This window comes from Varanus komodoensis, unplaced genomic scaffold (assembly GCF_004798865.1).
Source record: "Varanus komodoensis strain SLA01 unplaced genomic scaffold, ASM479886v1 scaffold1, whole genome shotgun sequence".
In the NCBI taxonomy this organism is placed as follows: Eukaryota; Metazoa; Chordata; class Lepidosauria; order Squamata; family Varanidae; genus Varanus; species Varanus komodoensis.
The window spans coordinates 136,626,060-136,640,865 of NW_025335268.1; the positions used below are offsets into that span (position 1 = coordinate 136,626,060).

Below are 14,806 nucleotides of genomic sequence, written 5' to 3' on the forward strand. Positions count from 1 at the left end.
CCTGGTTGATGTCAGCAGTGGACAAGGACAGAGTCAAAAGTGGGTTGATATCTCTTTTCTCTTTTGCCACCCCTGTTTCTCTCCCTCTTTCTTTCCATGCAGCAGACATCCAGGGAATGGGCAGCTGGCTATTGCCAAAGGCCTCGCCTGAATGCTGCACACTATTCTAGGGACACAAGTTGCTCACACAGACTCTTCAGAGACAGAGAGGAACACAAACATGGATGTTTCCAGAAGCATCCGTGAAAATAGATCCCATCCACACTAATTATTCTGGACATTGGATGAATATGCAGAATCTGGTTACATCATCAGAAATGATGTGGTGTTTAGCAGCATGAGAGTGATTGAAGGAGGAGCCTGTTAAGGGAAGGGGTAGTGTTTAATTTCCTTGAAGGCTTTGAGTCTAAAGCTATATCAGAAACCCTAAGTTTGAGATAGTAATAACAGCTGAATAAATTTTACTGTCTGGGTAGAATAAACATGATCATGTGCTGTCCAGCATTCAAAATATTTGCACTTATTTGCCCACTTCTAGGTACCTACAGTTTGGGAAAAGAGTCATTGCTGGTGGAACTGGCCCAAGAATTTCACACCTGGATTGTTGTGAGTCCCAGGAAGCTAGAACTTGTGCAACTGCTGGAGATTGAGGATGTATTCACCTCTGAAGAAGGGGCTGGTTGGATCCAGGCTGTAGATTTTTCAGAAATTGGCCAAGCAACTATGAATAGCTGGAACCAAAGGCATCCAACCATAGCTGTTCTCCCTACCAGCCGGCCAGTGAAGATCAGCCATCCTGATGCCTACATTATTCCTTATTCAGACCACTCATCTTTCCAAGAGTTGCTAGAGTTTGTAGTCTGGCTAAAACCCTGCAGCATAATCCCAATAGTAAAGAAGGAGGCATGTTACGCATATTTCCAGCAGTACTTGAGATCTGAGAATGGTTCACTTCTGGAGCCCAAAGTCCCTGAATCAGTACAAAGATTTATGCAAAACAACATGAAGCAGAAAAGGCCCTTAAGGTTGTCAAAACTAGCTGTTCATCGCCATGTGCCCAGGGGAGTTTGTTTTGAATCCCCAGAGAAATGTATCAGCAATAGTGAAAGTGACTGTGATGCAGAAGTTTTCCAACAAAATTGTTCAGAACCCATGAAGAAATCAGTGCCTTACTGTAAAGTTGGGTGTGTCGATGGGTACTCCCCATACGAGGAGGAGCAGGAAGAAATAGTGGCAGAACCAAAAACCCCCCTTGAAAGCCAGTGTGTGCTTTCCCCAGTGAACTTCAAATGTGTGGCCTCTACTAAGCATCAGCTAGGAGGCAGTGCTGTCAGCCAGCTTCCAAAACATCAGACAACTGTAATGTCAAAACACACATGCACTTTGTCCAAGAACAAGAGGGATACACGGTCCCTACCAAGAAGGTCCTTCTGTTCCTCTGTAGGTAGTGACCTTGACTCCCCAATATCACAAGTTCTTCAGACTGACAAAAATGACAGTTTCAGCTCTCCGAAGGATGTAGCATTACAGCCTGTCAATAAGCAGGTTTCACAAAGCCTTCTTCAGGAATATGATCTGTCTCCACTCAACACCCCAAAGCAATGGTCCCTACAAAACTTCGATTGGCAAGTAGAGAACTACTTAAAGCGAGGGAAATGTATGGAGTAGGGCATAGTTGCATTTGGTATAAAAACTTAGTGTGCAATCCAGCAGTGTGACAGCAGAAGGCTGTTTGCATCCGTCTTCCCCACTCCCCATCTGTAGGCTCCCCACTCTGAGAAAATCTCCCTACCCTCTAGAACAGATTTTGTAGATACACAAAAGTCTCGTGGGGAGCAAGAATTCCTCCCCTGTCCCAGTTCCACTGATAAATGACTTGGTCAGCAGAGAACCTTCATTGCCTTCCTTTGGGTAAAAGCAAAACTGTTAACTGAGTGCCAAGAGTGAGCAGCTATGAAATTATCTCAGTGTTCTGTTCAGCCAGTGCAGTTTACCAGCATATTTTTCCTTAGTCTGATCCAACTAATGGTTGTAAAAATAAGGTGAATCTTCCTGATGTATTAGGGCTACTCACCAATGTTAAGCTTCTGTGTCAGAGACTGTTAAATATGCAGCTTCACCAGCTACCTTTGTTTATTGAAATGGAATACTATGGCAGAATTGTTTGACAAGGATATATTTTTATTTTTCTATTCAAAGTTTAAAAAGGAAAAAACAGGTTTTTGTTACATTTTTAAAGAACCAAGCAGGAAGTGAGCATTGCCCAAGAGCATTGCCTAAATACTGATGAATGCAAATTTCCTACCAAATTAAACACAGTTTGGCTAAACTAATAGTGTGATGCTGGTGTTTTAAAAATTTTCAGTAAAGACTGTTGTTTCTTTCTCAGCAGCTTAGTTAGGGATGGAAAGCACATGATTGTCCTTATCTTGGCAGCGTGCAGCTCTCATGACCCTTTACCATGGGCTTTCCTGGCTAGGGTATATGGGAATTGTAGTCCAACATCTGTGGGAACACATGTATTTCACTCCTGCCTTACACAAAGGGTTTTACTACTCATGATAGCCATTAGTAAAATTATTGTTGGGCTCCTGTGTTTCCTGCTTCATGTTGCCGGAGGTTATATATGCAGTGATTAAAAGTTTGCACTTTACCTCAGCACCGATCTAGTGGAAGTAACAAAGTACCATATCAACACATGCTGCAGGGCTGGTATGGAATTGCCTATTGTCTCTGCCAACAAAGTCAGGGTGCTTACTGGGAGGAAAAGGGAGATGTGCACTTAAATTTCTAGCACTCTTTACGATTCTCTTTAATAGCAAACTCCGTTGGTTAGTTCCATCAGGAACTGCAGCCAAAACGGGAAACAGCACATGGAAGATTATTAGCATGAGAAAACCACCAAGCTCTGGAGAACTACGCACACACACATACAAAATAGGAGATAAAAACAAAGTGGGCAAAACCCTTTTTCGGTTCTGCTGAGGACTGAGCATGCCCAGTAGCCACTTATTGCTGAATTCCCTTTGCAAGTTAAATATGGAAAAATAAGTGAGAAAGGGGAAATGGGATTGAGTATTCTTGCAAGCCAGTTGTGCCTTCTTCCAGAATACTGAAATGAAGCACCCATACACCATGTTGTAACGGTCATTTAAGTAAGGTTCAGAAAACAGTGCATTCTAGGAGCTTACCTGTTCTTTTTAAAGGCTTGATGAGCAATACAGTAGGAGAGCATTCGACCTCTAAAAAAGAACATTGAATGTCCTTAAAAGGTCACAAAAGTGGCCATAAGTGTTGAGTTGCATTGCTTTATAACTAGGGTTCTCATGAAAAGGATCAGACATTCATGTAGTTGCATTCCAGATGGGAATATGAGGGGAAACCCAAAAAACCCCAGGATTTATCTTCTGGAGGGCAGGTCCCCTGTAGCACAGGCTTCCCCCACTAGGTGAGTGTTCTAGGAAATCATCTGCGTCAGTGTACCCAGCTGGGTGGTTGTGAGGCTGCATTTGGCTTCAGTGAATTTTTTTTTTTTTTTTGGAGACTTCAATGATTTGCCTATTTTGTGATTGTTGATTTACACAATGTGTGGCAGTGAAATTTTGTTCAGCTGAGTGTTCGGCAGTTTTTGACCAAAGACAGCATAACCTGTGTGCTCCACCCTCCCTATTCACCTGGCCTCACTCCATACAACTTTTTTTTTTGTTTCCCTAGATGAAAAAAGTCTCTAAAGGGAAGCATTTTGCCAATATGGAAGAGGTGAAACAAACAGCAGAAGCACTAAAAGGCATCAAAGTGACAAATTCAAAACCTTTTTTGAGCAGTGGAAAAATGTCTCAATAGGTGTATTGCATCAAATGGAAACTACTTTGAAGGTGATTGAAGTTTGAACATGTAAAAATAAATACACAATTTTTTACAAATAAATTCCTGTTTTTTGGAGGTCCCCCCAGTAGTTGTTCCAACCATTAGCAGGAAACTGATAATGAAATGCCACCTTGAGGTTTAGTGTTTGGATTCCCAACAGGTAAGTATTATGTCTCACACTGATAATGAAACAGTTATATAGTCTTTGGTTGCTCATCTTGTTGTAAGTGGCCAATGGGGATTTTATAAGTTCTTAAGTGTAATTTTACTTTATTGTTTAGACTCACTGTGTTCATTAAAAAGTTCCTAATTCCTAAACTCCTGATAATTGTAATGTTCCTTTCATAAAACTTCCTAGGATTCAGGGGATTTGCACTTGTGTGGTATAGTGGTTAATGTTAGACTGGGATTTGGAAGATCCTGGTTCTAAGCCCCACATGTACATAAGTTCATTGGGTGACTTTGAGCCAGTCTCTGACTTTCAGCCTAAACTACCTCACTGGATTATACTAATAAAATAGGAAAGATGAAAAATATGTAGACTGTCTTGGGTTCCAAAAAAAGGCAGCTATAAATATAACAAAATATTGTGTAAATGGATTTCTGCTGGCACAGCAAGATTTACCTATTTACTCCTTCCTATAGCCTGTTCCCCACACCAAATATATGCCCCAAATCTTGAAAGGGAGATCCACTATCCTAGGGATTTCTGTTTCCCAGTGGAAGATGAGCATTGGATTGAACCCTGCATACAAAGTAAGAAGCAAGTTCCATTAAAGTCAGTGAGATTTACAACTGAGTTTGGGTTGCAAGGCTAATAGTGAGATGCCCAATTCTTGGAGGTAAAGACTAGCTTCTGTGCAATAACAGACAGCATGGAGTCTCAGAATACTTGTCTGCAGTGCTTTTTTTTGTAAAAAAAATAAGGTGCCGGAACTCACGTCTTGGTGTCACACTTTTACACAATGGGCGCCGCCGGCAGTAAGCACTCGGTGCGCGACCACATGACTGATCCCAAGCCGAGCAGCGCCCTCACAATCAGCGCCCACACACAAGCAGCCTGCAGACACTATGTTAATGATTTTTGCCGCTGACCTGCTACGCCCAACAGGGCGATTCACAATCACTTGGAAAAATCCGTCAAAAAAAGGTGCCGGAATGCCGTTCCAGTGCGTTCTATGACAAAAAAAAGCCCTGCTCGTTTGTCTTTTAACAGGGTCTAGCCAACAGCTCACTGCAGCTGTTGACTGCAGCCAAGAAATTAAAAGACGCTCCTTGGGAGGAAAGCTATGGCAAATCTAGACAGCATGCTAAAAAGCAGAGACATCATCCTGCCGACAAAAGTGAGTATAGTCAAGGCTATGGTTTTCAAAGTTGCAATGTACGGCTGTGAAAGCTGGACCATGAGGAAGGCTGAGCACCAAAGAACTGAGGCCTTTGAATTGTGGTGCTGGAGAAGACTCCTGCAAGTCCCTTGGGCTGCAAAACGATCAAACCAATCAGTTCTAGAAGAGATCAACCCTGACTGCTCTTTAGAAGGCCAGATACTGAAGATGAAACTCAAATACTTTGGCCACCTAATGAGAAGGAAGGACTCCCTGGAGAAGAGCCTAATGCTGGGAACAATTGACGGCAAAAGAAGAAGGGACGGCAGAGAATGAGGTGGCTAGATGGAGTCACTGAAGCAGTCAGCATAAGCTTAAGTGGACTCCGGGGGATGCTGGAGGACAGGAAGGCCTGGAAGAATGTTGTCCATGGGGTCGCGACGGATCAGACACGACTTTGCAACTAGCAACAGCTGTTCGATTAAAGGAGAGTTCTGGTGATGATACTGTGATATGGTGTGCAAAGTTTGTAGTTTTTACCATCTTTATCCATGTCTGTGAATCTATATCATGTAGCTTGTTTGTATATTATTTCGATTTCTTGGAGTAGGTGCTAGCTGTTGTATTGGTTTCCCTGTTGAAGGTATTTACTGCACTAAAGAAAAACTGTCTTGGAAAGGGTGATACACTGCTAGAATTGAAGATTATTTAGAGGTGGAACTGAGCTCCATAGAAGCAATACAAAACCATAATATTACTGTTACGAGTTTAGCCAAATGGAGTGCAGCCATGATTATTCATTAGAAAATGAAACTCTGGCCAGGAGATAACACTGATGAGCAGGCTGGCAGACCAGATAGTCAGATGTGCTATTTATCTCCTTCCTCTCAGTGCTAGCCCCATCTTCTGACGGCATGCCTGGTTGAGACCGTAAGCCCCAAAGAGATAATTTCTCAGAGTTTGTCATCGCAAAAGCTGTAAAATAGCTTCTGGGCAGAGGCCATTTGGCAGACTGACCAAGTTTCCAGCCTGTCCTAGAAGAGCAAGACAGAACATTATATATAAACCAGCCTTCCTATCCCTCACCAAACCAGCTGTGTGTTTTTGAATGGAAAGAAGGTCAACAAAAAATGGTTGGAAGATAACATGTCTGGCAATGCGTGTGGCGGCTTGCTTTTCTAGTACATGTGGTTCTTTCCCAGTACACCACACCCTGCTGTATGATATCCCTTATGTAATCAGCAGTGGTATTTAAGTAATCACAGCCTTCAAGTTGATGGCAGGTCTCAAATGAAAGCCTCTGATCCCAACCCAGGTGGGCTCTGTCTAATTACACTGTGAGGCATTATTTAAAGCCGGAATAAGGATTGATATAGCAGCTTTCCTCCCCATTGCTAGCATATTCAGTATTCATTTGCTGAGTTTCTAACTGGTTTTAGAAGGTTGCTTCCTCCTCCCTCACAGTTCAATGAACATTTGGCCGAGTGGGACATCTGTTGCAAGAGCTTACCTCTCTTTTCAGCTAATTTTGTAATAAAGCACATTAGGAAACTTTCTGAGCTCCACATAAAATCACAAAGAGGAAAGAGAAAACAGTGAAATGCAGGATGAGATAGGGTTAATCACCCCATAAATGCTTATGGCAAATGTAAGATGGAAAACGGGGATAATCTGATTTGGGGGTTGCAGACAATTGTCAGGGATTTAATTGCTATCCTTATGATCCTTTTTCACCAGGAGTATAATCATAAAATATCTCCTGTGTGCTTAAAGACTTGTAGAGATACAGCTGTTGGGCACTGCTATGCTCACAAACACCTCTCTTGGCACCTATCGGTCTCCCTACCTCTCTGGATTTTCATGTTATTTTTTACTTGGAAAAAGAAAATTTGGGATGCTGACATACTGCAAAATGAATCTCCAGCTTCCAGAGTCATCGTCATTTTCTTAGAATGCATCTGGGCTCCATGTGGCATTCTTGGCCAAGTTACCTCATTAGTTTGCTTTCTGTAAAAGTTGTTTTGTTTTTTGTTTTTTTTTTTTTAAGCATAAAATTGTATCACGAGGCAGGCGTGTGAGAAAGTCAGCTTTCTGAGTGTGAGGAACATCACTGGCAAAGTGTCTCAGCCCCAGTGAAACAGTGTCAGCTCACAAATAAATACCCATGTGAGGTTAGCGACACATCAAGGAGGCCAGGACAGTCAACTCTTCCCTTTTCATAGTGCGTATCTGTAAACAAATTATTATAAATAAACTGTCTGCTTTCTCCTTGTAAGCAACTTAGTTTCCCAGGTAAACACATCCAATAATAGCAAGGTAGCTTTCTTAAATGCCACATGTTCCACACTGAGGGCCAGCCAGACAAGTGAAGTTAAAGTCTCAATGAGTGGATGAGCGAGGAGAGACTCAGATTTATTAGGCATCAAGGAATATTCAAGAAAATGCTGAATCTGTACAAGAGGGACAGGTTCCACCTGAACAAAAATGAAACCAGACTCTTGTGCTAAACATAAAAAGGTGGCAGAGCAATTTTGAAGCAGAACCCTGCGGGGGAAAGCTGACAGGAGCTGGGAAGCATTTGATTTGGATTAAATCATCCCTAGGAGATGAAGTTGAAAATGTTATTACTTGCCCAAATGTACAAGGGGAGGAAAGAAGGGCAGGGAAAGGGCATTATGTTAAACAAATTAGAAAACCTAAAAGAGCAGGCTATCCCATAGAAGCACTGTGGGTGAATATATCAGGCTCTGAAACTAATTTAGTACTAGGAACTTCCTATCTTGCCCAGTCCAGAATGCTCAGGGTGATCTTGAGATGGAAATGAAATCAGGGAAGTCTCCAAACAAGGAAGTGTTGTAATAATGGATGCCTTCAATTATTCCTGTATTGCTTAGATAAATCATGGCAAACTGGTTACAATACTCAGTGATTTAAATGACAGTGCCACAGAACTATTGGCCATGGAAACAAGCGGAGGGGAGTAGACTGAATTTAATCCTATGTGGTATCACCCAGGAACTAATAGAAGATGTGTTGTTGAACTAATTAGAAATGGCAAAACCAGTGCTCTCAGATTTAATATATTTTGAAGTGGAAAACTGCCAAGGAAGTCAACATAATCACAAGTGACTTTAAAAGAGGAATCATCTTTAAAATAAGGGAACTAGTAAAAAAAATATGTTGCAAGGGGGAGTCATTCAAAACATTTGGAAAATATTCAAAGCCACAATAATGGATACTCAAAAAGTGTACTACAAGTTACGGAAGGCAACACCTAATTTCAACATCACTGGTATGGTGAATAAGTGGCATCAAGGAAGGTATTAAAGAAAAAGTCTTTTTCAGAAACTAGAAGTTGTGCCCAAATGAAGAAAACGAAAGGGGAGTACAAGCTTGCACAAGGGAGATGCAAGGAGACAACAAGACAAGCAGAAGGGCATTGTGAGAGCCATATCATTAGGGTCAAATCAAGGCCAATAATGAATTATTTAACTAGAAGCAGGAAACAAGCTAGGGTGGCAGTTAGGCTCATGGATGATAACGGAGTCAAAGGAGTACTGAGGGGGGACAAAGAGATTGGGGAGAAACTGGATTGAAATGCAGGGGATGGATTGATTGAAGAAATTATTAAATTTAAAATTAGTAAGCATATAGAAGGATAAGCTCCACTGAGAAAGAATTGACATGGTTTCAGCCAAGTTAAGTCCTGTCTTTCTAACCTTTAGAGTTTTTCTGAGACTGTCAATAGACGTGTGGGTAGGGCTGAACCAGTAGATGTTGTTTACTTAGACTTTGAAAAGGCTGTATCTCAGTACTGATCAAACTCGGAAGCCATGAGGTCCTTATTAAAGAACAGAAAGCAAAGAATAAGTGGTTAATTCTCCCATTGAAGAGACACAAACAGGGGTCTGTTCTGAACCCAATACTTTTCAACTGACTCATGAATGATATGGAATTAAGAGGGAGTAGTGAAGTTGCTAAGTTTGCTGATGACAGAAAAGTATTTAGGCTAAAAGGTTTTGTAAGGAACCTCAAAGGGGTCTATCCAACATAGGAAAATGGGCATTGGAATGGCAAAGGTGGTTCTATGCAAGCGTAAAGTAATGTTCGGGCAGAATACCCCCAACTTCTGCAATAAGCTGATGGAATTTATGCTAGCAGCAATTGACCAAGAAAGATATATTGGGATTATGGTGTACAGCTTGATGAGTGTGGCTGCTATGGAAAGGTAAATACCATGTTAGGAGTAATTTGGAAAGGAATTGGAAATAAAATGATTGCTGTCCTACAGAATGTGGACATACTTATGATACTGTATGTGTTTCTTGTCGCCACACCTAAGAAAGGAATTGTAAACTTGGAAAAAGCACAGAAAAGGGCAGCTAAAATGATAAAAGAGCTGGAGCAATCATCTTATGAGGAATGGTTACAAAAGCTGGGTTTATTTTAGAAAGAAGGCAAGCAAGGGGAGACATGATAGAGGTGTGCAAAATTATGCATGGTGCAGAGGACATGGACAGTGAAAATATTCTCCCCCTCCTAATACTAAAATCTAGGATCATCCCATGGGTGAGAGATTCAGAAACCCATAAAAAGAAGTACTTCTTTACACAGGGCATATACTATGGAATGCACTTCCACAAGATGCAGTGCTGGCTACCAGTTTTGGACAGTCTTAAAGAGGATTTAACATATTCATGCGGGAGAAGGCTATCAGTGGTTTTTGATACGAAATAGTTTTATGGTGCCTCCATGATCAGAAGCAGTATACCTGTATATGGCAGTTGCTGGGAAGCATGGGTGGAACTGGTTGGCTGTTACATGAACAAAACACTGGACTAGATGGACCTTTGGTCTGATCTGTCATAGTTCTTATATTCTGAGCCATTTTGTGAGGGTGTCCACAACACTCAAAATTCCAAATGTGGTAACTGACCCAAAACATTTGCTGACCTAGAATATATTAAACAGATTTTGGTGGTGTTTACATGAAAGAAAGAATGCAGATGCTGTCTCCTCAAATATGTTATTTAAATCAGCTTATGTAAATCACTGCCTGGAAGACAGCCAAAGGAACATAATTTTTAGACTGTTTAAACAAGCATATAGACAGAAGCTATATACCTGGAGTTTCAAAAGTTCTCTGACTTATATAAGTCCTTAATGAAACTTATTAGTCTTGGGATATTGGGCTCTCTTATGGATTAACAGCTCATTAAAATAGAAAACCAAGGGTAGGAATAAGCAGTTCTCACAATGTAGCAAAGTAGATGGAATCTCTCAAGATTCTAAGTGGTAGTTGGTGTTATTTAAGAGGGTGGGTAGATCAGGGAGAGCTTTCATCTGCATACTCAACCACTGACTTTCTTGGCTGATTAAAACTGCAACATACTTTCCTGGGTGTAAGTCCTATTACAATAGGTCAATGATATTTCTTTGTAAACACATATAGTATTGCTTTGTAAACTGCCCCAGGTGGAACTTATGCCATGGCTAAGAGTGGTAAGGCCTCTTTCAGGGACAGGGTTGATTCCTTTAGCCCAGTGGTGGCGAACCTATGGCACGTGTGCCGCAGCAGGCACGCAGAGCCCTCTCTGTTGGTATGCGAGTCAGGTCACCCCAGCATCGCCTCATCAGCGGAGCATCGGATAACAGCACACACAGGGGCCATGCTCATGCTCAGAAAGGAGTAGCGGCACCAGGCAATGACGTCACAAACTGCCACTCATTAGCCGTGACTAGTCAAAGCATTTGCATGGCCGGTCAGTGCGCTGCCAAGGATATATATATATTTGCTTGGACTGGCTGTGAGTTTTAAAACATTCATTTTTATTAGTACAATATTTTAGCGTTGAGTTTGCTTATGAAAAATTGGAATTTAATATATAAGATTTAGCAAAGAGATGTTCTAATTAAGAGACTGAGATTCTTTTAATGTTGTCTCCCTGGCATATTTGAATCTGCAGCATTATATTTAGTTGTTTGTGAAGAATTTATGAAAACAAGAGCAAGGATATATATATTTGCTTGCAAAATGCAAACTTTTATCATTGAAAGCTCTGTTATTGTGTTTAAGACAAAATATGTTAATGTATGAGTTGTTTTTTCTAAACTAAAACCTCAGTATTCAGGTTTTATTGCAGTGTTGGCACTTTGCAATAAATAAGTGGGTTTTGGGTTGCAGTTTGGGCACTCATTCTCTAAAAGGTTCCCCATCACTGCTCTAGTCTAAAGGAGGAGAAGTAAGATTGGATACTAGTTTATTTTATTACTCTGTGTGCAACATGTCTCAGAAGCTGGACTGGATGAGCTCTAGATACAGTTTTCTGTTCTGTGACACCTTTCAGAAAATCAGTCTCAAGTTGTTTTTGAACAAGGTAATGATTTTAGTTAACTTACACTCTCATATATTACCCTGGTGACATAATTCTTGTGCTAACACAGCAGTAGTATCTATTTAGGGGAGCTTGGGTTTTGTCCCCCGCCCAACTTTCAATTATAGTTTCTGATTTTATTGTCTTGTGTGACGGTGGTTGCTCTGTAATTATGAAATTAGTTTTTATGACTTTTAATTACTTTATTTTGCAATCAATTGTAGATTTTTAATGGGTGCAGTTGTTAGTCACCCTGGTAATAACTCATGGTGGGTTAGGCATATGCAAAACAATCCATGGTGTGAGCCCAACAGACAATTGGACTTACCATGGATTATTTGCCCTGTTCTCCCCCCTTGATCCCCTTCAGGCTATCCCAGAGGCTCACTATTGTGAGAGGCTCACTAGCATCTCTCCCCTCCTTGCTGTGATAGAGAACCAGTTCAGGCTTCCCACAACTATTCCAGTTTTTTTTATCCTGCTTTTCCTTCCAGAAATTAGAAAAGCTAGCTATCAAATATATACAGTCCAGCATATGCCCAAACCAGCTTCCCCAGCATCCAGTTTGACAGCTACAAGCGGCCCCTTCAAAGTGCCCCAGTAGCAGTTTGGAGGGCCTGTTCTTACTTGTCCAGAAAGACAAAAAATGTGTGCAAAAAGGCCTTAGGTGTGCTAATGGGAATGATTGCCCTTCTGCAACTTGAAGCATAGGGTTTTGAAGCATTGGTTGCAGCAATGTACAATCTGCAAAATATGCAGCCAGGTGGAAATGACCTTTTTTTTTTTTAAGGATCTTGCTGCAAAGTGGGTTTAAATCCCCCTTAATCCCCCTTGTCACAGCTAAAGATCATTTGAGTCTTTGGTATTTCTTGACAGATTGCCATCTGACAACTATCAAGCAAAACCAAAATGTAGTGGGGAACATATCTGGAGTCCTTCCTTGGCAATGTCCCTTGACAGTCTCCCCCTGGACACTGCCCCAGATGCCGTGTCAGACCTATGTAGTAGCCATGTTGCTCTGTCATGTTGTGTGAACCCCTCAATGTGTTACTTTGCCTTGGATCCATTTCGGCAAACTGCTAACTTATTAACCATTCTTATATCATTTTTGGAGCAAACTCTTCCCTACTTCTTGAGCTGATCTATATCTCTGGCCATCACTTAAAAAACCAAAACAAACAAACATTTGGTTTTGCTCTGGGACAAACTGTAGATCTAATTAAGTCTGGAGTTCAGCACAAATCACTGTGGTTTAAAAGCAAAGCATTATTGCTCCTCAACAACAACATCTGCTCCATCAGTGGGGGAGGAATTACATGCTCTCCCCACCTGATAACCTTGTGTAATCACAGCCAGCAAGCAGAACATTATGGTCATTAGTGCACTTCAGCAGGTTTGGACTTTGGATTAAATGGTCCTTAGGTTTTATGCCCCTCTCCTGATGCTAACTGGTATTATTTCACTTACTTCAAAATGTGGTCTCTCAACTCTGCTGCCTTTGGGGCCCCTTCTATTCATTTTGTCAAATAGGAGTACAGATTTCTTCTTCAACGTCATGCACTAATGGCACCACTGATTATTGCAGTTAGCAAATAATCCCAACTGTGTGCTGCCAGCAACTGTTTATCGAAATAATCAAAGACTCCTGTAAGCCCTCCACAGTCCAGGCTGAAAACTGTGTCTCTTTATGATTTACAGCTATGATCTGACATTTCAACTGGCTTCTACTGAGACAGATAATTCTATCTATAAACTGGTTCATTCCCAATGTAGACACAAAGAAGAGGAGTCCATCTTTCAAGTAAACCAAAACGTCACTGTTGCTCTGCATGAGTCACTGGTCAGGACTTGCCTTTTCCCAAATAAAAAGTATACCCAGTACAGTGTCTCATGCAGAAAAGATAGGGGTGTGGTTCCTTGGAAGAGGAGAAATGCTTAGGAAACCTTTTTAGGAGAAGTGATGCCTCCTAGTTTGAGATGGGAGAAAGGTACAGCTCAGGTAGAGAGAATTTGTGCAAGAATGATCTTAATAGATAGTTCCCTGTATGCCTCCTTACAAATATCAGTTTACTTCTGTGATTCTTCCTGAGTTACATTCACAGCCGACACCCATTTTCTGTTGAAGAGCATTAGGAAAGCATTACCTGTCCTCGGGCTGATCCTGTTTAATCTTTTCATAAATGACATGGAAGAAGGGGTGAACAGTCTGCTGATCAAATTTGCGGACGATACTAAAACTGGAGCAGTGGCCACAACTGAGGAACAGGTACTCCAGATCCAAAAAGATCTGGACAGACTATGGAAGTGGGCAGGAGACAACAGGATGGCTTTCAATGTGGATAAGTACAAGGTCTTGCACTTGGGGCATAGGAATAGATGTCATAAGTATAGGTTAGGGGACAAGTGGCTGGAGAGCAGCACTTGTGAAAGGGACCTCGGGGTGCTGGTTGACTGCAGGCTAAACATGAGTCAGCAGTGTGATGCGGTGCTCAAGAGGGTGAATGCCGCCCTTGGTTGCATAGCCAGAAGTGTGGCTTCTAGATCGAGAGAGGTATTACTACCACTCTATATGATTCTGGTATGCCCACAACTGGAGTATTGTGCTCAGTTTTCGGCCCCTCATTACAGAAAGGATATAGCCAGGTTAGAGTCAGTGCAGCGCAGGGCCATAAGGTTGGTGGCCGGTTTGCAGGGGATGGGGTATGAGGCGAGGCTGAGGGAACTGGGTCTCTTCAGCCTGGAGAAGAGGAGACTCAGAGGGGATATGTTGGTGACATACAGGTATGTGAGGGGATGTCACATGGAGATGGGTAGAGACCTGTTCTCCCCAGCAGAGGAAGGCAGGACACGCTCCAACGAAGCAAAGCTCAGGGAGCCAAGGTTCCATTTGGATGCCAGGAAGCACCTTCTGACAGTTAGGACCCGGAGAGTGTAGAATGGGCTTCCACGAGAGGTCGTTGAGGTCCCATCAGTGAGGCTGTTCAAAGATAGGCTGGACATGCACATGGTGGGCATGTTGTGAGCGGAGTCAGCTGGAGCCGGGGGTCAGACTAGATGGCCTGGGAGACCCCTTCTGACTCGCTCTGTTTCTATGTTTCTATGAAAGTGGCTTGTACCAATGCCAAAGGCAGCTGGAACTGGGGGCTTCTTGTCTAGATTTTCCCAGAATTCCTTAGTTACAGTTAACTTTGGATCCTCCAGACCAATCCAAAAAAGAACTGGAAGTCAGATACTAACAAA

General features: G+C 42.0%; 1 protein-coding gene across 3 annotated transcripts in view; it reads left to right on the forward strand.

Moving 5' to 3' along the window:
- DCLRE1B (DNA cross-link repair 1B) overlaps positions 1 to 3,815 on the forward strand; it is an 8,057-nt gene extending 4,242 nt beyond the window's left edge. For 2 of the 3 annotated variants that reach the window (XM_044447576.1, XM_044447586.1), the window contains exons 5-6: positions 539 to 1,657; positions 3,715 to 3,815. In XM_044447576.1, coding sequence (XP_044303511.1) covers positions 539 to 1,657; positions 3,715 to 3,731 — 1,136 coding nt within the window. In that variant the 3' untranslated portion in view covers positions 3,732 to 3,815. Of the gene's footprint in view, positions 1 to 538; positions 2,334 to 3,714 lie in introns of those variants that run through there. The other variant, XM_044447594.1, reaches the window with a different exon arrangement.
- The last annotated feature ends 10,991 nt before the right edge of the window (positions 3,816 to 14,806 follow it).